This window comes from Notothenia coriiceps, unplaced genomic scaffold (genome assembly GCF_000735185.1).
Source record: "Notothenia coriiceps isolate Sejong01 unplaced genomic scaffold, NC01 NC01_scaffold00027532, whole genome shotgun sequence".
NCBI lineage: Eukaryota > Metazoa > Chordata > Actinopteri > Perciformes > Nototheniidae > Notothenia > Notothenia coriiceps.
The window spans coordinates 1,759-23,370 of NW_011360233.1; the positions used below are offsets into that span (position 1 = coordinate 1,759).

General features: G+C 40.9%; 2 protein-coding genes across 2 annotated transcripts in view; one reads left to right on the forward strand and one right to left on the reverse strand.

The window, feature by feature from the left end:
* sdcbp2 (syndecan binding protein (syntenin) 2) overlaps positions 1 to 21,612 on the reverse strand; it is a 26,074-nt gene continuing 4,462 nt past the window's right edge. The window contains exons 2-9 of the mRNA XM_010785297.1: positions 14,849 to 14,855; positions 14,086 to 14,182; positions 8,794 to 8,894; positions 7,726 to 7,890; positions 6,107 to 6,282; positions 5,245 to 5,416; positions 4,633 to 4,724; positions 1 to 1,593 (exon numbers count right to left, since the gene is read on the reverse strand). Of these exons, the coding sequence (XP_010783599.1) occupies positions 1,539 to 1,593; positions 4,633 to 4,724; positions 5,245 to 5,416; positions 6,107 to 6,282; positions 7,726 to 7,890; positions 8,794 to 8,894; positions 14,086 to 14,182; positions 14,849 to 14,854 (864 nt within the window). The 5' untranslated portion in view covers position 14,855 and the 3' untranslated portion in view covers positions 1 to 1,538. The remainder of the gene's footprint in view (positions 1,594 to 4,632; positions 4,725 to 5,244; positions 5,417 to 6,106; positions 6,283 to 7,725; positions 7,891 to 8,793; positions 8,895 to 14,085; positions 14,183 to 14,848; positions 14,856 to 21,612) is intronic.
* The window catches only part of kmt2cb (lysine (K)-specific methyltransferase 2Cb), a 27,797-nt gene continuing 21,676 nt past the window's right edge, over positions 15,492 to 21,612 (forward strand). The window contains exons 1-11 of the mRNA XM_010785323.1: positions 15,492 to 15,592; positions 16,037 to 16,141; positions 16,258 to 16,439; positions 16,879 to 17,043; positions 17,152 to 17,258; positions 17,392 to 17,463; positions 17,600 to 17,812; positions 18,582 to 18,701; positions 18,980 to 19,105; positions 19,187 to 19,317; positions 21,047 to 21,242. Coding sequence (XP_010783625.1) covers positions 15,539 to 15,592; positions 16,037 to 16,141; positions 16,258 to 16,439; positions 16,879 to 17,043; positions 17,152 to 17,258; positions 17,392 to 17,463; positions 17,600 to 17,812; positions 18,582 to 18,701; positions 18,980 to 19,105; positions 19,187 to 19,317; positions 21,047 to 21,242 — 1,471 coding nt within the window. The 5' untranslated portion in view covers positions 15,492 to 15,538. The remainder of the gene's footprint in view (positions 15,593 to 16,036; positions 16,142 to 16,257; positions 16,440 to 16,878; positions 17,044 to 17,151; positions 17,259 to 17,391; positions 17,464 to 17,599; positions 17,813 to 18,581; positions 18,702 to 18,979; positions 19,106 to 19,186; positions 19,318 to 21,046; positions 21,243 to 21,612) is intronic.

A 21,612-nucleotide genomic window follows, 5' to 3' on the forward strand; every position in this document is an offset into this window, starting at 1 on the left:
TAATGTGAACAGAAAGACTGTTTATTTGTTTTACAATATTATCGTGGTTACATTCGTATATAAACTTTTAGATTTTTTTTTTCTAGCATTTTCTTACAGAATGACAGTGATGTTTATCAGATTGCATACCTAGAAAATTAAACCAATACATGCATCCGTACATGAACAGCATTAAAAGGAGCACATTTTATATAACAAGTAGAAATTGACGACTGGGTGCTCATCAGTCAGGGAGGGAATATTACAGGGAGGGTGGGGGGGGGGGCGTTCACTGAACGAGCAGGTTCACTGATTTATAACTCAGATTGGGCAATTTAAATGCATTCCATTTGAGCGGATGATTTTCAGCATCAAATTTCAGCAGTTTCCTATGGTTAACATACACGTTCCTCCATTTACATGAGGCATCACAAAGACAACAATAAAAAAAAAAAGCACAGCTGTTGAAATGGAAACAGGAAAGACAACCTTTAAAAAGGAAGTGGAAAGTGCACTTAGTGGGTCCGTCCAGCACAAACAATTCCCTCGGAAAAATTATAGTTTAACGCGCAAAACCGTCCAGCGCCTTTTAACTGACCTAGCCAATCACATTGAAGCACTGTGATCTCGCCTACTCGTGCCTCTCATGTCTCGTAGCTCTTACGGTGTTGCGAACAGGGCTAAGTCCTAGCTGCACGAGGCAACAAACGTCTACTGCTGCCCCTTTTTCCTACACTTCCCCTGGAATGTGCACACTGTGTTCCCAGTACCTACATATTCAACACATCAGAGCCTCATTCGACCGCAGAGACAGGAAATGTGGTTCAATGATACCTCGCCATCTTCTGGAGAGGCTGGAAACTGCTGCATAGAACTTATTTATATGATAGAAATGTTGTGAATCCACAAAAAGAACACTAATCAAAATCTTTTTTTTTACCAATATTTGGTATAAACTAAAAACAACACCTTTGCTAAAAAGTATTTTTAACAGGCCAAGTAAAAATGACACTGGACTCTAGAATAAAGTCAGCAAACTTTTTCTACATGAGGTGTTAATTCTGATTATTGACACACATCGGGGGCTAAGTGCAGGGCCAGGAGCACAGCGCCTTCTCCACAGTAGGGCTCTGATGCCTGAATATTGGCCTTTTACAGCATTTTTGACAAGATGAAACGTCACCGCCAATTATTCATTTCCACACTGAGGAGGAAGCTCTGGACTCATGATGGTGTGCATGAAAAAAAACAAAAAACATTTTGTACTCAAATAGAAGAAAAAAAAACATGTAATACTTCGACTACAAGGTTAACATATAAAAAGTACTAGACGCGTCGACAGAGATGTGGGAAGTAGAGCAGGGTAGAGACTATACTGAGTGACTAAAGAATAGGGGAAAAAAAGGCATTTTAAGATGTTAAAAGATAAGAAATGGTGTTGATTGTAATGCAGGAAATGGTATAAAGAGAGAAAGAGAGAGAGACAGTTGAGTTAGAAGAGAGAGAAAGGTATATCTCTGTACTGAAGACATCCTGACAGTTTATGGTCCTCCTTGTCCTCACACCTCGGGGACGGAGTGATCCATGGCTGAGCGCAGGAGGCCGCTCGACATCCTGGAGACAAAAACCAAATCAATCAATCACATTTTATTTATATAGCACACTATCAGATATTACACATTTGTCTGAGGGGCTTTACATTGTGTACAGCATATGACAGCTCCTAGCACATCAAAAGAAACCCCACAAATCACGTCCATAAACTGGTCAGCATAGTTCAAAATAAATCCTCACATTTGGTTGATTTAAGGTGCTTTTAACTCTAGTGGTTAAGTTAACTTGGTCTACACCAAGGAATACAATGTTACATTGTTGCCTTTCCTTGCCAACTTTCTGTCTATACTGACTTATTAGTGCCGAACATAAAAAGGAGTAACAATGACGTCAAAGGAACAAACAAGAAAACGCTAATTACAAAATGCTGCATTTCAGCGATATACGAAGCAAATTTGGGGAAAACACATTCTTGTTTGTTTGTTTGTAGCCTTTATTTAACCAGGTGAAATCCCATTGAGATCAACGATCTCTTTTTCAAGGGAGACCTGCAGCACATTGGTTACACATGAAAAACAGAAAAACAACAGAAAACAAAAAGGACGTCATACAACATAATTACAGGGGTACAATTTACAAACCTATTCACAAAGACAAGTACCAGGAGTATCAAATAGCATTTCATCCAGCTGAGGTTTAAAATGATGCAGGGGAACCAAAATGCTCAGTTTCAAAAGAAATTGCAGAGTGTTCCAAGCTAGAGGAGCTGCGCACATACAAGCTTTAGTAATAAAAAAATACATCCTGGGATCTTAGTAGGGATGTTAAGATTCATCGATTCGCATCGGTGCACCGGCATAAACGTTCAAGATGCGAGTGCACCGGTTGAAAGAGTGCAGATCGGCTACAGTTTGGGTTGAACTCGCGATGCATCGATTGCGTATAGCGTCTTTGCATCGGTAAAAAAACGATTCATTCATATAAAATCCCCTCATCTTGTCAACGCTCAGCAGAGACGATCTTTGATCTTTGCTTCGCCACTACGGAGAACGAGAGTCTCAGTTATCAACACACACGGAAGTCGAGGAGAAAGAGAAACACAGCGCAGCGAAAAATACCTACAAATCAAATGTTTGGCAACACTTTGGATTGTTCAAGAAAGACGGTCAACTTGAAAAATCGCTCGCAAATTGTAAACGATGCCGAGCTGCTTTAAAGTACACAAGTAGTACGAGGAACTTAGCGTATAAAGAGGCGACATGGGGTCTGCGTCTGAAAAGAGAAACCGGAAAGTTAGACATATGAGTTAAATCACTCAGTGAGGTGTTCTGTCAGAGAGAGTGGTGTTTAGTTTACAGCAGCCTGTGACTGCCAATAATAGTTTAAATGTCTTCCTTACTGTAAGCAGTTATGATAGAGCTGTTTGTGAAAGGTTATTTGTATTCTTTATTGTTCATATAGAAACCACTGCTTTCTGCTCACTGGTGAGTTAGCCTATGAATGAGTGTTAAGCACATCAGGCTGGCAGTTGTATGGGCATTGCACTATGGCAGTTGTTATTTGCACATTGTTAATCATAGGCAATACATCCTTAAATTGTTTAGCTGTGAGGTGTTATACAATTGTACTGTACTCTGGAGAGTTTTTTAAGGTAAAAAAGAAACAGTATGATGGGATACGCATGTACTATTAGAGAGAACCAAATATGTAAAGCACTTTTTTGTTAATTCATGATTTGCTGCATATAAGGAATAAAACAAAAATCCTCTGTCGTACCATATTGAATTGTATCATTATTTTGCATTGTGTTGAATCACATCATATCGCATAATGTTGAATCAAATCGTATCGAACTGTATCGCAACAGGGGTGAATCGTATCATATCGCATCACCTGGTGTTTCAAATGTATCGTTAATGTATCGTATCGTGGCAACGTATCGAGATGCGCACGGCATCCGCCTCAGTGATGGAGATGCACATCCCTAGATCTTAGGCAATAGCCACTTGCGACTCTCTGTGAGATCAGACATGAGGTGGTAGTTTACCCAGCATGGCTTTATAAATGAACATGTACCAGTGACTGAGTCTCCGAACAGTAAGTGATGGCAGACTTGCCCTGGCATACAGGGCACAGTGATGAGTAAGTGCTTTACAGTTAGTAACAAATTTCAGCGCACTGTGATAGGCGGCATCTAACTTGATCAGGTAATGGGCAGGTGCATTCATATAGATCAAATCACCATAGTCCAGCACAGGTAAAAAGGTCACAGAGACTAGCCTTTTCCTGGCCTTAAGCGAGAAACAGGACTTGTTTCTGAAAAAGAAACCTAGCTTCACCCTTAGCTTTCTAAACAGATTGACCTGAGGTTTAAAAGAGAGACAATCATCAAGCCAGATACCAAGGTATTTATAACAGGTAAGCACTTCCAGTACTTTTCCTTGCTTAGTAACAATATCCAAAGTGGTCTCCGGTGTCTGTTTGGCTTTTGAAAATATCATTACCGTTTTATCCACATTTAAAAGAAACTTAAGCTCCGCGAGCTGCGTCTGGATAAGATTAAAAACAGCCTGTAATTTGTAACAGCCTCCTTGATGGAGGGACCTACACAATACATCACGGTATCGTCCGCATTAAAATGTAAAGTTGCTTCATCCACATTTTGACCTAAACTGTTGATATAGATGGAGAATAAAAGTGGACCTAAAACCATTTGTAATGTGTCGAAAGCTTTGGAAAAATCCATAAATAGAGCTGCACAACTCTGCTTTTTGTCTAAGATATTAGCAATATCATTCACCACTTTCATTGTCGCAGTGATGGTGCTATGTTGCTTTCTGAAACCTGACTGATGTTTACATAGTAGGTCATTGTTACTTAAAAACACCTTTACCTGCTCACTCACTAGGCTTTCAAGAACCTTGGCCAGAAATGACAATTTAGAGATGGGCCTATAATTATTTAATAAAGTAGCTTCCCCACCTTTTAGTAGAGGAAGGACATAAGCTGACTTCCACATTTTTGGAATTGTGTTCATGCTGAGGACAAAGAGATGCAAACACCTGACGTGGTCACTACACCAGAACTGAAATGCCTTACCTCTTAATCATGTGTTCATAGATGAACTTGGGCATGATGGTGATGGTCATGGCGGTCGGAGAGGTGCAGAGAATGTCCTTGATTTGAGAATCCTGGAATTTTTACACGGGAACAGTGACATGTGAGGACCTCATGTGATTGATGGATAATCAACACATCATAGTTTTCTTAAATATTTGGGCTTAATAACATTAAAAGCCTTTGTCACAGGGCGGGTGAAACTAGACGCCTACCAGAGAAAACACAGGAATAAAAGCAAACTATGGATGCATTACTGACAAAAAGCTAAACACCATTGAGCTTCACTTCACATTGGAAAACAGATTGAAGCTGGTGGATGCTTCACTTACTCAAAACCGCTGCACACTCCTTTTGTTACGCTATATTCTGCAGGTATGCAAGCAGCCATCCCAATGCAAAATTCAAATTAGCCAGAAAGCATTTTAAAACATCACACATGTTCTGAATGTATCCTAATTTTCCTAATAATTCCTTGTTTTTCCACAATGCAATAAAGGGTCCAACACATTTGGTCTTGTGCACTCAGTAAACAGTTTATATCAGCAATGACTATTTGGTCAAAAGATTTAGATAAAGAAACACGTGTCTGACCTTGAGTCCAATGATGTTTTGCCCGTTGATTTCGCAGATGTAGTGATCAGTCAGCAGGCCGTTGCGGGCGGCAGATCCATCCTTGACCAGAGAGGTGATTTTGCCGGACTTGTAGATGAAGCCCACGTGTCCGGAGCTGTCTTTGTGCATGGTGATGGTGCGCTGAAAGGGCCTGGAGAAACAGACAGGGATTATCCACTGTGTACAGCTTATAAAGAGCCTTATCCTGAGACTCTTTTATTGAAAATGACAAAGTATATCTGGATAATTGTATAAATAAACAGATGGGAACATACAAGGTACAAATAAACTTGATTTGATAACGTTTGTGACAGAACTCAAAGAGAGCAAAGTGTAAGTCCTCCAGCAGAGGGAGCCAAACCTCTCAGCATCCAATGAGAAACCAACTGCAACTACAACTTTTTAGGAATAAAACGTAACACTCCATATTTTCTATAGCATACTCATATTTGTTCATATTATTTATATAAATGCCAATAACTCTCATCTTTTTTCTGTCTTTAGTGTCCGCAGTATACCAGCTCCATATTGTATTATATTTCTACACTACTGTTTATAGTGTTATTCCAATACATACTGCTCATACTGTTAATACTTTTTTATATCTGTTATATGTATATTCTTATATTATACTATAAATAACACTTCACTGCTTTATTTGCACTTCTGGTTAGATGCTGAATGCCTTCCGTCTCAGTACTTGTCACAATATTCCAAAATCAAATGATAAAATGAAATTGTTGAGGGAGCCTTGGTGATGTGTGAACATCAGGGTCGGCATTAAAAATTAGGCTGAGTGATATAGGGTTTAAAAGACACTGTGATAATGGCGTCCCCTCACCTGTCCCTGACCACCAGCTCGATGCGGGTCTCGGCCGCCGCCTTCAGGGCCTTGTGGGATTTGTCCAGGCTCCAGCCGGCACAATTCTGCCCGTTGATCTGAAGGACCTGGTCCCCGAAACGCAGGCCAGCCAGGGCCGCGGGGGAGTTAGCCTGCACCAGCTGGATAAACACTCCCTGAGAGAGGAGACAGGAAACCCAAAAAACAGTCAAAATGAGATCAGGGAAATGAAGAGGGACGGCGATAGTGGAGAGAAAACAAAAGAGACACTTCAGAGGAAGAAGGCAAGGACACAGAGGAGATAAAACATTCCTAAAGCGAGAAGAGATATGGAAACAACTAAACTACACGGAACTGTCAGGATTTGTCATCTTTCATATTATCAGTTACATAATGTTCCCGCAACAAAAACGATTTTCATTTTGAGGCTTCAATACCCTGTTAAGCTAAGTGTGCCGTGTCATTCAAGTAAAACACTGAATGTTTTCTTTAGTGCCGACTCATTCCAGTCTTTTTAAAGGCTGCAATAGTGCGAGTTAACACAAACTGAATAATTAACTACTTCAAGAGCCTGTTACCACTTGCAAGCTGGCCAAGTATCAAAATTCACTCTATGTTTTGCCTAGAGTACATTCATTCTTCATTGGCACTGATAATAGACATCACCATGTCCCTTTTGTGGTTGCCAACTTAACCGTGTTGTAATTACTGCAGTTTTATAGCCAATGCAGGTGTCCCAGGTATATTACATCATCAAAGAAACAGGTCTCTTTGCAAAACATATAAAACATTGACTTAATTATCACTATTCATCAAGAACTGTCACAGAAAGAGCACAACAACTTTTGTGCACTGTTCCTTTGCTGAAGCCATCTAGAGATAAATCTACAATTCAACAGTAACACAGCACTTCCGGCACGTTTTGATGTAAAGACAGTGATACCCCTTTTTTGTGAGTTGACCTTAGGAAAGATTTATGCTAGCGAAGTAAGCTAAAGAACGTTTGACTTGTCACTCTGTATAATATTTGTTAAAGGATGTGTCCCTGCTGGGCTGCAGGGAGGTTAAGCAACCAAAAGTGAGTCAGGAAAATCCCTTCTTAATATGACAAACTGGGAATACCGAAACCCCGCATAAGCTTTAACGTTTTTTGCATAACAGAAAGATGACTGTGCATGTTGTCCACCATTTCCTATACTGGAATAAGATGACAAAGTGATACCTTTTGTATGTTTGTTCAGTATCTGTTTACAAGACTATTAACCTGATACTCTGGCTAATCCACTCTGACACGATGCTTTCACAAGTTTGCCTGCATTCAAAACTAATTAAATGAATACATATCCCTGTCAATAACAACACAGCCAGAAAAAGAGGTGACTAATAGGAGATTACTTGAATTAGCATTGCTAAAACCCCTAGTGATCAACATGACAGATCTTGATGCTCTAGAAAGAGTAAAGCATTGTGAGTGAAGCAGAGTTTGACACAGATATTATGTGGAAGAGTAGAAGAAGGAAGTACGTTGTCAAGGGGTGTTAATGACAGTAGGTGGCTATATAATTCATGAGAGGGCAGGCGCGCGCGTGCGTGCGTGCGTGTGTGTGATGCTGACTCACGTTGTCAATGGCTCGGAGCCGGAGCCCCACCTTCCTGTCCTGGTCCTTGCAGAGGATCACCTCCCGCAGCCCGGGGCGGATCTCTGCTCTCCGGATGCCGACGTCCGCCCCCGTCACAGGTCGCACCATCCCACTGTAGCCTGAGTTGGAGGGCACTGCCACTTGCTGCAGAGGGGGGGTAGCCAGACAGTGGGGAAGGTGAGAAAGTAAAAGAGAGAGCAAGAGAGAAATTGAGTGGGGGTGAGACAGAGGTGAGAGGAAAAGAAAAAAAAGGATTCAGGAAGCATGTTCCATTAAAATGCAGCTGGAGATAAAAAGGAATGCTGCATCAAATGAAAGGCATGTGGGAGGATTCAGTTTCATCTCCTCCTCCACAGTGGGTGAGATCAGGAATGCTTTAGGCAGCTCTTTTGAAAACTGGATCATAAATATGCTCAGCGCTAACAATGAAGAGCCTAAAAACCATTAGAAAGAAATGAGTATAGGTGAAGATATTAGCCAATGGCAGAACACAGATGGTTCAAAGACAGCTCATATGAAGACACACACACACACACACACACACACACACACACACACACACACACACACACACACACACACACACACACACACACACACAGGGGAGTGAAGAGCTCAATCTCAGAATCATCTTTTATAACATGGCTTTTATTTTTTGACACAAAGATAGTGGTGCAGTATGAGTCCTAAAACACAGAGATTAGTGATAACATTTACACTTCAAAAATCCTAAAGTTGGGTTAATATGTGGAGATTATCTTACTGAGCAAAACGTGTAAGTATCAGAGGGAGCCCCTTGCGATGCTAACTTTGCGTCTGCTTACAAAAATACTTTTTTAAACACAATACTTTTTGGAAGGAATATATCAAGATATCAAGGGTGTGTCCCAAGTGTAACTGCATGTTTAAAAGAAGTGTTATTATTTCTCTGGCTCCAGAGGGAGATGTGTGAGTCTGTTTAGTGCTGATGCTCGGGGCTTGTTTCTGTCATAGTCAGATGTCTGTGATGCTTTGACAATCATCCCCGGGACATACACTAATACTCACGTTGTCAGCCACAGGCACCAAAGCCAGGTTCCTCTGGACTTCATCACTGTTGAGGGCCAGACCCATGTAGTCTCCCAGCTCCTCCAGGTTCGGGTACAAGCCTGCGAGAACAGAATAAGGGATGGAAGGAGGAGGAGGAGAAGTTGGTAAAAAACATGAGATGAAGAAAGATGGAGAGGCCGAGCAGGTGGAAGAAGTAGAGTGTGAGGGTAGAAAGAACAGAGAAAGAAATGATTAAATGTTACATAATGAATAAATGAATACATATGGTATATATAGTATGTTATATATGCCCTGCTTATACCCCTACATCTACTTCCTACACAGGGTTTCTATTAGCATTTCATCTACATTGCAGCACTGAAGTCGTTTCTATCTGATATTACATTTTATGATGGTTTTAATTCACACGTGTACAAGCATTGATATAATGGGCACACCTTTCTATCAGCTGATCTCACTGTTTCCATCACATTAGGGTAATGCCGCAGCTACATTTAGCCCTTCATTCAAATAATGCTGATAAGAAGCTGTGTTGCAGTGCAGTAAAGCTTTCCTAGCATCTTTTTGTATTTCCTTGCTATGACGTAAAGGCCACTTTATTGTCTAAGGGTTGGCTATGATATATACGGTCTTTGGCTATGATCTATGTATGTCTTAATCTTGAAATATAACAATGACATTGTTTTGTGAATTGTAAAGGCCTTAAGTGTTTAAGTAATGAGGCCTCAAACCGGTCAGGTAGCTCCCGATCATCTTATGATTATGTAAAAAAAAAAAGCTGGGTTAGGAATACTTGAGTCTCACGATATTAACCAAGCTCTAAATTCTGACACAAAATAAAATATTATGTCAAACAAAGTCAGGATTAAGCTTTGTCTTGTGGTTTTACTGTCTCTGTCCTCTCGTCTACTTCACTGTCTGTCCCTCGTCTTGCCTGCATGACTGCATCACTTTTCTGGCAACAAGAGCCTGTTGTTGCCCTTGCAGCAGAGCAATGATGACTGCACTTATCCTGGCAAAGGTAAAGAAAGGACATGCAAGGAGAGTAGTATAGTCAGAGGTAGGAAAAAAATCCTTAAATATATCAGGCAGTGGCTGCAAAATGACATACATGAAGATGTGCATGTTAGTCAGTTTTTATTTTGATTAAACTACCCATATACAGTGTTTTCCGTGCTTGGAAAGTATTAAAGAGCCTCTACGTGCAGTATATGATTACACTGGGGGAAATGAACAGCCCTATATGGGGGGCTATGGTGACTTTTCCACCATGTTCAACCAGTAACAAGGAAGCACTTCTACATTTTGTCTTTTAACTGCCCGTCTAGCGCACACTTGGGAATGTGTCAAATTGTTAAGGTCATTTTTCATTAAGCATTTGACCTGCAATTTAGCAAATATCATTCTAATTTGATTGTAGCATATATAGCTGTTATAACTGCCATAACTGGAAAACAATTCAATTACTTTCTTCAGTACTACAAACATTCACCAGTATTTTGTTTTTTCCGCCCAGCATTTGATACAGTTCGTCCAGTTATTATAGTTATAATAAACACTGGTCAGAATGTGCTGGTATTATGTTTTTAGCTGGGTGGCTTTAGGGATAGCAATATCAAAGTTGGTCCACAATTTTTATCCAAGCAGTAATATCTGAACAATAATTACATGGATTTCCTTGAAATCAAATACAGATATTCATAGTCCCCAGATGATGAATCCTAATGACTTTGGTGATTCTGTTGATTTGTCATTAAGCATAACCAGCAGGTTGACATTTTTGTCTTTTAATGAAATATTTTAACCGCTGTGATTTACATTAGGTTCAAACATTTACGATCTTTTAGGATTAACTGGTATATGGGTTTAATCTATAGCGATCATCAGTTAACATTTTATTCAGTTCTGTTCTTAACAAGGCAAAACCTATGCCATGTCACCATCCTCAAATGTACTTTGTGTTTATTGCTGAGAAGAGAATGTAAGCATGCTGACTTTGGCATTGAGTTTAAAGCAGGTTGTTGACTCTTGCTCTTGTATAACACATTACATAACAGAAGTTGTCTATGGCAATTCAAACATGTTTTGAACAGTGGTTGGTTACTCCGTTTTTTTATGAATGTACACTATCACACTGCGCAGGATTTGATATAGATATCTTTAACCTTATGAAGGACCAGTGATCTAACCAAACATCTTCCACAAAAGCAAAAATATCAATATGGTCTGTACAATTAGATTTAACATGTATTATTAGGGGAACAATGCATAATGCAAATAACATTAATAATTAAATTCCCACACTCATTAACCAACATAATGTACACACAGTATCAGGATGAAGCTCAGTGATTTAAAGTCAATACTCATATTTATATTGAGTATTTATTTTGGTTTCCACACGAATGACAGTGCAATGACTACACCAGGTGGGGTCAGGCCTAAAGTCAACATGGTGTGAGTAAGTCACTTCAACCAAATACACACTCCACCCCAGCACTCAGAATGCACTCACTGTACAGCTGCATGGTACTGAACATTAAGAGAAACACCCACATGTTGCTGGCCAAATGATAGAGACCATGATTCATCCGGTACACCTCCACTGACTGTGTTTCAATTTTCAGATCACTTTTTTCTACATATATGTCTTTGTGCTCTCCTGAATTATCCCCATCCCTATCATGTACCTCTCCGGGCCGTATACGGACCGCGAGACCATTTGGTACGGCCCTCGAGGTCATTTATAAACACACGCAAAAAAGAAAAAGACTTAATAAATCTAGACCGCAAAAGAATTAAACAAGCGAGTGCCTGTTTTTTTTTCCTAGCCAAGGTCAGGTTCCTTGAACACAACACGAGCCTAACGTGTCATCACGTGGTATATGTCTCGTCTGACAGGGGTGTGGTTCTGCCGGAGAGCACAAGAAAGCCGCTCCGGCACTTCAGATAAGGAGCCGTACACATGCCGCAGTTTTTGCCTGGCTGTGTCTTTAGTTGAAAGCCCAGTGGTGATCTGTTCATCTGTCATACTGATCATACAGACAATAACTTTGTTGTTATTAGCATCTGGTTAGCTAGCTATGCTAACGAATATAAGAAGCTTTATCTACAACCAGTGAGGTAGAGGCACATCTTTATTTGATCATTATAGTTATAAAAAAATAAGAGAATAAACTGAACAGGTATAAAATACTATATGACAGTAAAAAAAAGTGGTTATTAATAAACAAGAATACAGTTTGAAAGGAGAATGATTTGTAAAATATCCATAAAGAAAAATAAATCTGCTTCCAGTTCTGTTTCATATGGATGTTGAGAGATGTATCCTTAGATCTCCTAATGTTGCTCTCAAAGTGCACCAGATTGATGCTTTTAACTTCAACATTTAAAAACAAAATCTTCCTGGGGGAGCATGCCCCCCGGACCCCCCTAGAGGAGGTTAGGCCCCCCCCCCCACTTAAGACCCCGTTTACACGAGAACAAAACAGGCTGGATCCACATAGTTTATCTTGCGTATAGCCCTTTCATTTACAGGAGGCCGTGACAAAACGATAGAAACGGACCCCACAAACAATAACAGGTCCCAAGGTGGATAGATTTGCAAACTAAACTCTCTGGGGGGTACAACGGCTCTATGTAATCGCCTCTATACGATCATTTCCCGATAGAGGAAGCCATAGCCCCGCCTCTCCCCACCTCTGCTGCTCACTGCTGTAGCATGGTCAGTAGCTACTGTCAGTAGCTACTGCTAGTGCTACAGATGTTAGTACAACATCTACAGCTCGACCATGCTACAGATGTTAGTGCAAAATCTACAGCTCCTCTACCACAACCATCAGCAACAAGTGGACATGGAGAATTACATGAACTACTACATGTTGCTAAATCCACCGCGGAGCATAAACAGAAGGGCAACCATGACAACCATGCTCCGGGGTCTTCTTCGCTGCTTTTGGTGTATTTTGTGGCGGAAGTTACAGCGCCAGTTACAGGCCCGGCATATGTACTACAGCGTTTCAGCGTTCTCGTGTGAACAGACCTCTATGGAACAGACACGTCAAATGAAACGAATACGTGTGAACGGAAGACTTTTTTGAAAACGCATACTGTGCACAAACGCAAACGTTCCCGTGTGAGCAGCACCTAAATCATGTTCACATGGATAGGAAACTAAATACATTTGCACACATCTTGTGTCCATATCTTTCTGTTTTGGTGGTCATCCCACAACCGTGCACTTGAATGCATGCATGCATGCGCGAGTCAAGGTAAGATATCTGGATTCAGAGGTTGCTTTTTCTTTGCACAGCATGAAAGAAAGGCAAAATGAATGAGCTGTGATTTTAGTTTTTTTAAGCAGAGGTCAATCATTTGTATGGCCCTCGGAGGATGTTGAAAAAATTGAAATGGCCCTTGAGAGGAAAAAGGTTCCCCACCCCTGCTGTAGAATAACAACTTAATCAGTGTTTATATTGGTTCCCTATAACCATTTATATATTTATATAACCAGAATACATGTTTTGTAAGCATTAGCTTATCTGGGTGGCTGTGGTCCAATGATGATGTCAAACAGTCCCCCTTGCAAACAAACTCCTCCCTCTCTCCGCTAGCTTACTGGGTGTCTCCCTTTTCCTTCATTTTCCAATCAACTCCTCCTCCTCTCCCTTTCTCTCATCATGCCCTGTCCCAGCACAACTGCCAGAGCCAGTCTCCATGGTGACTCATAGCTCGCTCAGCTGAGGTAAAAACTAAAGGCAGAAAGCCCACAAACAGAGAAACTGAATGAGTGGGAGAACAGGAGAAGCATTGAGTCCTCTTTAAGGTCCATTTGCCTATAGGCTACCCACTTCTAATCTTTTGAGGGTGAATCCTCCTTTTCTCTTCGTTCTTCCATGTCAGCCTGGCTTATAGCAAAGTGCATATCTGCTTTCCAACAAGCTCAGAAAGACATTTATAAAGAGTCAAAAACACAAGTCACAGCCGTGGGGGGCCCATAGCTCCTCCTCCTATCCCAGTCCTTCACTCAACTCGTCTTTATCCTTCCCTAATACTACGGAGCTGCTCTGCTCCTGAGAATAGCACAGGCTCAGAAACACAGACCCCCCACACACAGACACCAACACATTTCTAGCAGAAGTCAAAAGGGAAAAGAGAAAAAATTATAAGGAATAAAAAACTCTTACACCTTAAAGACAGGTTTTAACTTGTTATCCTGACAATTTGGAACCACAATAGACTCAAAGATAATAGAGAAAATTCTCTTTAAAAAGCATGTGTGAGACTCACTGGATCCTGGCATCTCAGCAGTGGCTGGCGGGGGCTGGTAGGTTCCCTCTGGGAGGGCTGGCATGGGGGCGGCAGTCTGGGCAAACTGGGCCTGGGCCTAGAAAGTAATAAGACACACCACTTAACTGGAAGGGTTCTTGGACTTAAAATGCTGATTATTAGATGAAAAGCAGGCAACAAAAAAAGAAAAACAGAGTTATAATTGATGTAGGGTTAGGGCTGCACGATATATCGTGTCGTGACGATAATCGCAATATTCACATCGCGTGGACGTGCAACCTTTAAAAAAAAAAAAAAAACTTGCGATATTAAGTAGGCAAATTAACTCAAACACGTCATGTTACAATTATTTTGCTGCTTGCTACAAAAGGATAACTTGCGCGGCTCTCATGTCAGGGGTACTTGAGTGAGTGACATGCAGGCTCTGCATGCACAGCAAACCACCAATCACAATCAAATCTCCAAAGCAAACGGACCGGGTGATTAAAGGTAAAAACACTGAATAAAGTAGTTTCATGTGTTTCTCCAGGGCAGTTCGGCACTGCTAACCGAGCTAGCTCAGCTTGTTGCTCTGATAACTTAAGATCCAGACGTCCGTGACTAAAATCCTTCATCCGGTTAAATATAGTTTAAAAAATACCAATTGTATAGCATCAAAGTTCAAGAAAGGATGGTTTGCGGGAAAGAAAACTGTCTTTTCTTCAATTCCTGTATGTTTTCTCGCAATGTCAGTTTTTTCCAATATCGTGCAGCCCTAATACACCGTCATACTGATTAGGGCTGCCCTCAAATAAAGATTTTTCTAGACGACCAATAGTAGTCAATTCAGGCGACTGGTTGACTATTCGTCGTACGTTTGATATATTATGATTATTAATATTATTTAAAAATGTTTTCTCACAAAATGGTTTCAGTTCCAGGGCAGAAATAATGTTCCCTGTTTTATTATGAAGCCAGCTCTCTGGACAATGCGCTCCTATATGGTGTGGATACAGAGGCAACTTTTTGTCTGCGCTGTTTGCATGTCACCTTGTGTGGCTTGTCCTATACAAGCTCAAAAGATCGAATACTTTGGATTTCCCGACCAACAAAAGGACCTTAATGACCAGGCACAGCTCTGAATGAAGTGTGAGGGGTCTTTCGGCCGACTGCAGCAGCGCCCAGATGTTGTTGTTTTTTTCCTTTGAATAATAGACTAGATAAATGAGTTTAATTGGCGACTAACGCTTAGTTGACTATTTGGTGGCAGTCATAAAGCTGATATAGGATTATTCCAATTATGTGCAAATGGGTCATAACACTTACGTCTGTGCATTTTATAGTGAAAAACAACTTAACTGCCTATGTCATCATCACACTGTTATTTTTGTTTAATTTGTGTATTTTACTCCCTGATTTTCAGATCACCACAATAGAAACCCCATACCCAGTCAAGGATGAGGAGGAGAATGCCATGCATAACACAGTGGTCATATTTTCCAGCAATGACAGTTTCACGCTCAAACAGGTGTTCTATTTATTTAATACTTACCGTACATGTGTTGCTGATATATTTCATTTTGAATCCACGTGAGGGAATTCCTCCATTCACTTAGTCGGTCTAAAAGTAAATCTGTGCTTAAAGAATTCTCCCACTGGAGATCATTAATTCTTGTGACAATACCGCCAACTGCCTTCAGGTAATGCAGTCGATTATGTAACACAGGATCATATTTAAATGTTATTGCTTCTTACTTTCTACCTTCCTTGTATTTAGTGAACAATAACTTACTGATGGTTACAGTCCAACATTCATGGGAATATTAAGGACAGATGTTACTATGAATTGGCAGTGTGGCATAGAAATTCAGAGGTCATACTTCTGTATTGTAGAAAATAACTCTTCTATAATACAACACAAAAATGGTGAGAATTAGATTTTCTAAACTGATGATTTTTTATTTCCTTCTAGGACATGTGTGTGGTGTGTGGGAGTTTTGGCCTTGGTGCAGAGGGCCGTCTTTTGGCCTGCGCTCAGTGTGGCCAGTGTTATCATCCGTTCTGTGTTGGCATAAAGGTACAGTTACCGTTGAGTTTTTACATCACACACACAGTTTAGTAAGAACATAGCACTGAAAAACCATCCTATCATTCACAAATCTGCATATAAAGCCTATATTGTTATTTTTACAGTTCAACAAGGTGGTGCTGAGTAAAGGCTGGCGTTGTCTGGAGTGTACTGTGTGTGAAGCCTGTGGTCAGGCCACAGATCCTGGCCGCTTGCTGCTGTGTGACGACTGTGACATCAGCTATCACACTTACTGCCTGGACCCTCCACTGCAGAACGTGCCCAAGGACAGCTGGAAGTGCAAATGGTCAGTGCGGCAGAATTAGTGTCAAACGAGCGTCATTTAACAACATTCAAATTAGAATTGATTTTGTGTTAAGTTGACTAAAATAATGAAAAAATAATACATGTTGTTTAATCTGTTTTTGATTGTTATAGTAAGGAGTTACGGGGAATATATATCTTATTAATACCCTTTTTATGGATCTCAGTTTGAAAATAAACAAAAGAAACTGTACTTTTTCAACAATAGAAAAGACATTTAAAGCATATATGTTGATTACTTTTATGTAGGGTAAGTGAATTCAGAGATACTTTTGACATTGAAATGAACACGATATAATTTCATATGTAAAGCATGTGGACAGTGAAATGAGAAGGCAAGGTTTTTGCAGCACAGTTAATCTGTGTTAACCTCTTTGAAGTGACCTGTGTAGAATGACCTCTGTCCTCCCTGTCTCCTGCAGGTGTGTGTCCTGCACCCAGTGTGGCGCCACCACCCCGGGCCTAAGGTGTGAGTGGCAGAATAATTACACTCAGTGTGCCCCCTGTGCCAGCCTTGCAACATGCCCCATCTGCCTGCTGGACTACAGTGAAGGCACCGTGATTGTGCAATGTCGCCAATGTGACAGGTGTGCAGAGTTTCTACCAATGCTGTCGACTCAGGAGAGCTGATCTCTACTAAGTTTTTTGTTCAGATAATTGGTTCTTCTTATTAAACCTTTCTCTTCTCTCCGCAGATGGTTCCATGCATCCTGTCAGGGTCTCCATTCAGACGATGATGTAGAAAAAGCTGCAGACAGTTGCTTCGACTGCACGATGTGCCGGTCTTTCAAAAACACTAAAGGTTTGAGCACAGTGATTTCTCGAAATGTGTTCTTGTGTGTGTGCTTCTGCAAGATGGTGAATAGACAACTATTGACATTTGATCCTCCCTTTCCTGCTGATTTTAACAACTTTTGTGTCCTGTGCTGCTGCAGTTGTGACCAAGGCCAGAGACACCATTGAGCCTGTACTTATGACGCAGATTGTCACAAAGGCTAAAGAAATGGGTAAGTCCAGAGATACAAAATGAATACGGTAGATCATAAATGGCAACATAAAGAAAATATCTGTCTCTAAATGATGATGATTTTACTTTAGATTCTACAGTAAATGCTCATTCTAGCAATTTTTTTGTTTTCTCAGATCTGTCGAGGACCTACACCCAGGATGGTGTTTGTTTGACAGAGTCGGGGCTTTGCCAGCTCCAGAGCTTGTCTGCTACAGCGTCACGGCGCAGGAAACCCAAGCCTAAACTGAAGCTAAAGATTATTAACCAGAATAGTGTGGCGGTGCTTCAGGCTGCTGTAGACCCCCTCTCAGAGCTCTCTCGTGATGAAGACATCGAGGACAACAGAGGTACTTGTCTCGTCGCACAAGCTTCTTCTTTCAGAGTGCCTGTTAGTGGCCTTCAGTTCAGAAGTGACCTGGAAAATCAGCATTAGCTTTTTTTCTATTAGTTTGACTTTTAAAGTTGTTCATAATTTTATGTCTGCAAAGTTTACACTTAAAATGATTTGAAGCCTATCCAATTCTGACATGTTTGACAAGTTTCATTAACAGAATGTTTTCTGCATCACAGATTCCCTTTTGTTCTATATTGCTGGAGATTGAAGGACATTTTGAAAAAGATTTGACTTCAATGATAGACAGATAAAATGTGAATTAGCTCAGTACAGAACACGTGCTGACATTTACTGTCATTGCAAAATGAATTACTTGAAACTGCTAGTAGCACATTTTCCTTTGCTTTACAAATACATCAAATGATTATTGTATTTATCCTTCAAAGTGTGTTTTAAAAAAAAATGCATAAGATAAACAGAAATGGTTTCATGCTTTATTTAATCAATAGCAGTTCATTTAAAAAAGAGTTTCATAATCTAGCCACATACATTTATATGTTAAAGTCAAAATATAGCTGGCCATTTATAAAAAATAAAATAAAAATCTGACTGAAATGAAGGTCCATAATAGTCAAACTTGTGATTTTAATTTCAATCAGGCTAATGTCGTGCCACTGTGTAAAGTTCAGATAGAGTAGACTAGTGGCTGTGTGGAGGAGCCTGGTGGGGGGTTCTCTGCCGCAGGGCTGTCACTCATCATCAATGCTCTCTCCCTCATGTAGAGGCGGAGCTCCTAGATTGCGAGGCGAAGTCTGACTCCAGCATGGAGAGAGAGCCAGCAGAAGAGGACTCCAAGGGGGCCGACGGCAGCAAGAAGAGGAAGAGGAAACCGTACCGGCCGGGTAGGGCACCTGATTGAAGGAGACAGCTCCCCTGAAGCGTAAAATGGTGCAGTACATGCCCGACGCTGTAGATGTAGCAAAGCAATGCCATCTCAGGGCCTCTGATGTACACAGGGCTCCATGATGCTTTTCTGAGCCTTCATGCTAAATGCACTAGACAATTAATAGAACCATTACAATGAAACGTCATACAAATCATATCATCTAAATTATGTATTTTTTTCTGAATATAGGTTTTGATTTATTGATAATAATAAAATGTAACTTCTCCTTTCAAGGCATTGGTGGGTTCATGGTCCGCCAGAGGAGCCGTCCAGGTCAAGGTCCAGGCAAAGCCAAACGATCCCTGAGCAGAAAGGATTCCACTGGCTCCGTTTCAGAGAATACCTTTGGAAAAGATGAGGGTGTGTACACCCGTCATATCTACTCGCACCTGTATTAAATTGTATACAATGTTTTTATGTAATGGCATTTTTTTGTTGCAGGATGGTCAGAGGCTCTTCCTGATACTCCTGTGGACGAGATGCCCCCTGGACCAGAGGTCCCAGAAAAAATAAAGAAGCGCTACAGGAAAAAGAAAACAAAACTGGAGGAAGCTTTTCCCGCCTACCTTCAGGTCCGTCACCTGCGACCGCTAACTCATGCTGTTTGACACGAACATTAAACTAATACTGTGTGTAAATAGAGTGGGCATATAATATCACATGTATAAACTAGTGTAAAGCCCTCTGGGGTATTTTATCTCTGTGGGAAAATCTACAAAAAGGTTTTTTATTTTTTTTATTTAAAGGGGACCTATCATGCAATATGCACTTTGTGACGTCTTTTATACATATGTGTCCCCGGTGCGTCGGGGAACTCACGCGGCATCAGAAAATAAAACCCTCTCTCTTTTCCTCCGTACCCAAATCTTTTAAAAACGGCTGTACAACGAGCGGATACAGATTCCATCCGAACTGACGTCAAATCTGCAGCGGACCCACAGAAAGTTGCTATCAGACACAATGCCTGACGTTTTTTGGACGTAATCTCGTCTTTGTTTACATTAGCAAGCCTCGCTAACACTCAGAGCTAACCTGTACTGTGTAGAGCACGTGTTTTTTAAAAAGCAGGAAATAAAAAAAGAACTCACTTTGTGATAAACCTGCAAGAGAAAAAGCATTTGAGCTCCATACTATTTCAGAAATAATCCTTGACGTGGTTTAAACAGGATGGCGTTTTATCACAGCACAATTTAACTTTATCTCCGGTAGAATTCTGATCAGGCATTAGCTCCGCCTCCTCTTCTTTCTTTTTTTTTCAAGCTAAGGACCCAAAATCTGGTCTTCAAAAGAGGGGTTTGAGCAGTATGAGGCATGGCTACAATGGGTGATCTGTTTGCTATTTTGAAAAACTTCACAGACGTGTTTTGTATAGGTATGGCCCTACAATATATGTTTCAAATATAGCATGATAGGTCCACTTTAAATCAGCCAATTTTCCATCACAACTGCCATATTTTTACTTTGCAGACAAAAAACTTTTAACTTTGTTATGAGTTCATTCAATTTCGTTTTTGTTTTATTGTTATGCATGCCTCCTGTTCATATGCACAGATTGTCTAGTCTTGTCATGCCATGTCTTCATAAAATGCCTTTTATCTCACCCTTGGGACGGTTTGGAATCCAATGAACATTGCCTAGAAACCACTTACAGAACCTTGGTGCACAGTGCCCCTTCTGTGAGCTTCTTTAAAAGAGGAACAGCCTAAAGGAACTCACTGTAGAGGATACGCGTCTGTGATCGGGCTCTTTAATGGCTCCTGTCTGGGTTGTGAATTGATATACAAAAGCTTAACTGGAGATGACTTCAGGCCTCCAAGTCTCTAGTCGATATCTCAGTGTCACCTTTTGTTGGCCAAAACATAGATATGTGATGTGCATTAAGACACCGGCAGCTGTCAGTGCTGCTCTATATCTTGCACAGTCAGTCCAACTAAAGGTCCGACACAGTGGAGCACATTTCATTAATTATTGAAGTAGCAACACGTTGGGCTTTTAATGTCTCGGTGCAGCAGGGAGCTGCAGTTACATGTCTTTGAGGATAGTAGAAGACTTGTGGGTATAAGTGGGTTGGGGGTGGTAGGTGCTGACAAAAGTGATGTCAGCAGCAACATGACTGTTAAATCCAGAGCTTCTCTGTTTCACTTTGGTCAGTTCTCTTGGGCCTTCAATGTGTGCTTAATAAGCTCTATGTGACATGGTCATGTATTTCCCAAGAAGGATGTCAAGAAAGGTAAGTTTACAGCCCTTGAATAAATGTGTCAACACAGGGAATTGACCGGTGCTTTGTGTTGTCATGTTCAGGAGGCGTTCTTCGGAAAGGACCTACTGGACAAAAGCAAGCAGAACAGGCACCAGGGGGGGGAATCGGGCTTACTGGAAGAAGGGCAAAGCCAAGGGGAGAGGAAAAACCTCCCCACCAGCTTCCTGGACCCTTCGTCAGACTCTCTGCTCAGCGCCTCCGCAACATCCCTTCAAACCAGACCACCAGCAGCAGCACGTACGTATACACATTGCATTAGTTTCCCCGGAGAAAGCCAATTATTCATTATTTAATATGTTGTTCTATTATGACACATTACCGGATAACTGAGACCAATTTTGTACCCGGTAACGAGTCAATGCAGGTATTGAAAAAGCCTGACACAACAGGGGTGTCTTTTATATGGCATTTCGTATAACAAGGAATTTTATCCCTCGGTTCCTCCACCCTCTTTCTGCAACTGTCATCATCCAATGAGAGTATCGACCCTTTTCACACAGAAGTAAAAGAGTATCCACTAAACACATGTTCAAACTGCATTTCTACCATTCATTCAAAACAGTCCTAGAGTCAAAGGTTAATCTCTGGTGTTCACAGGGTCATTTGT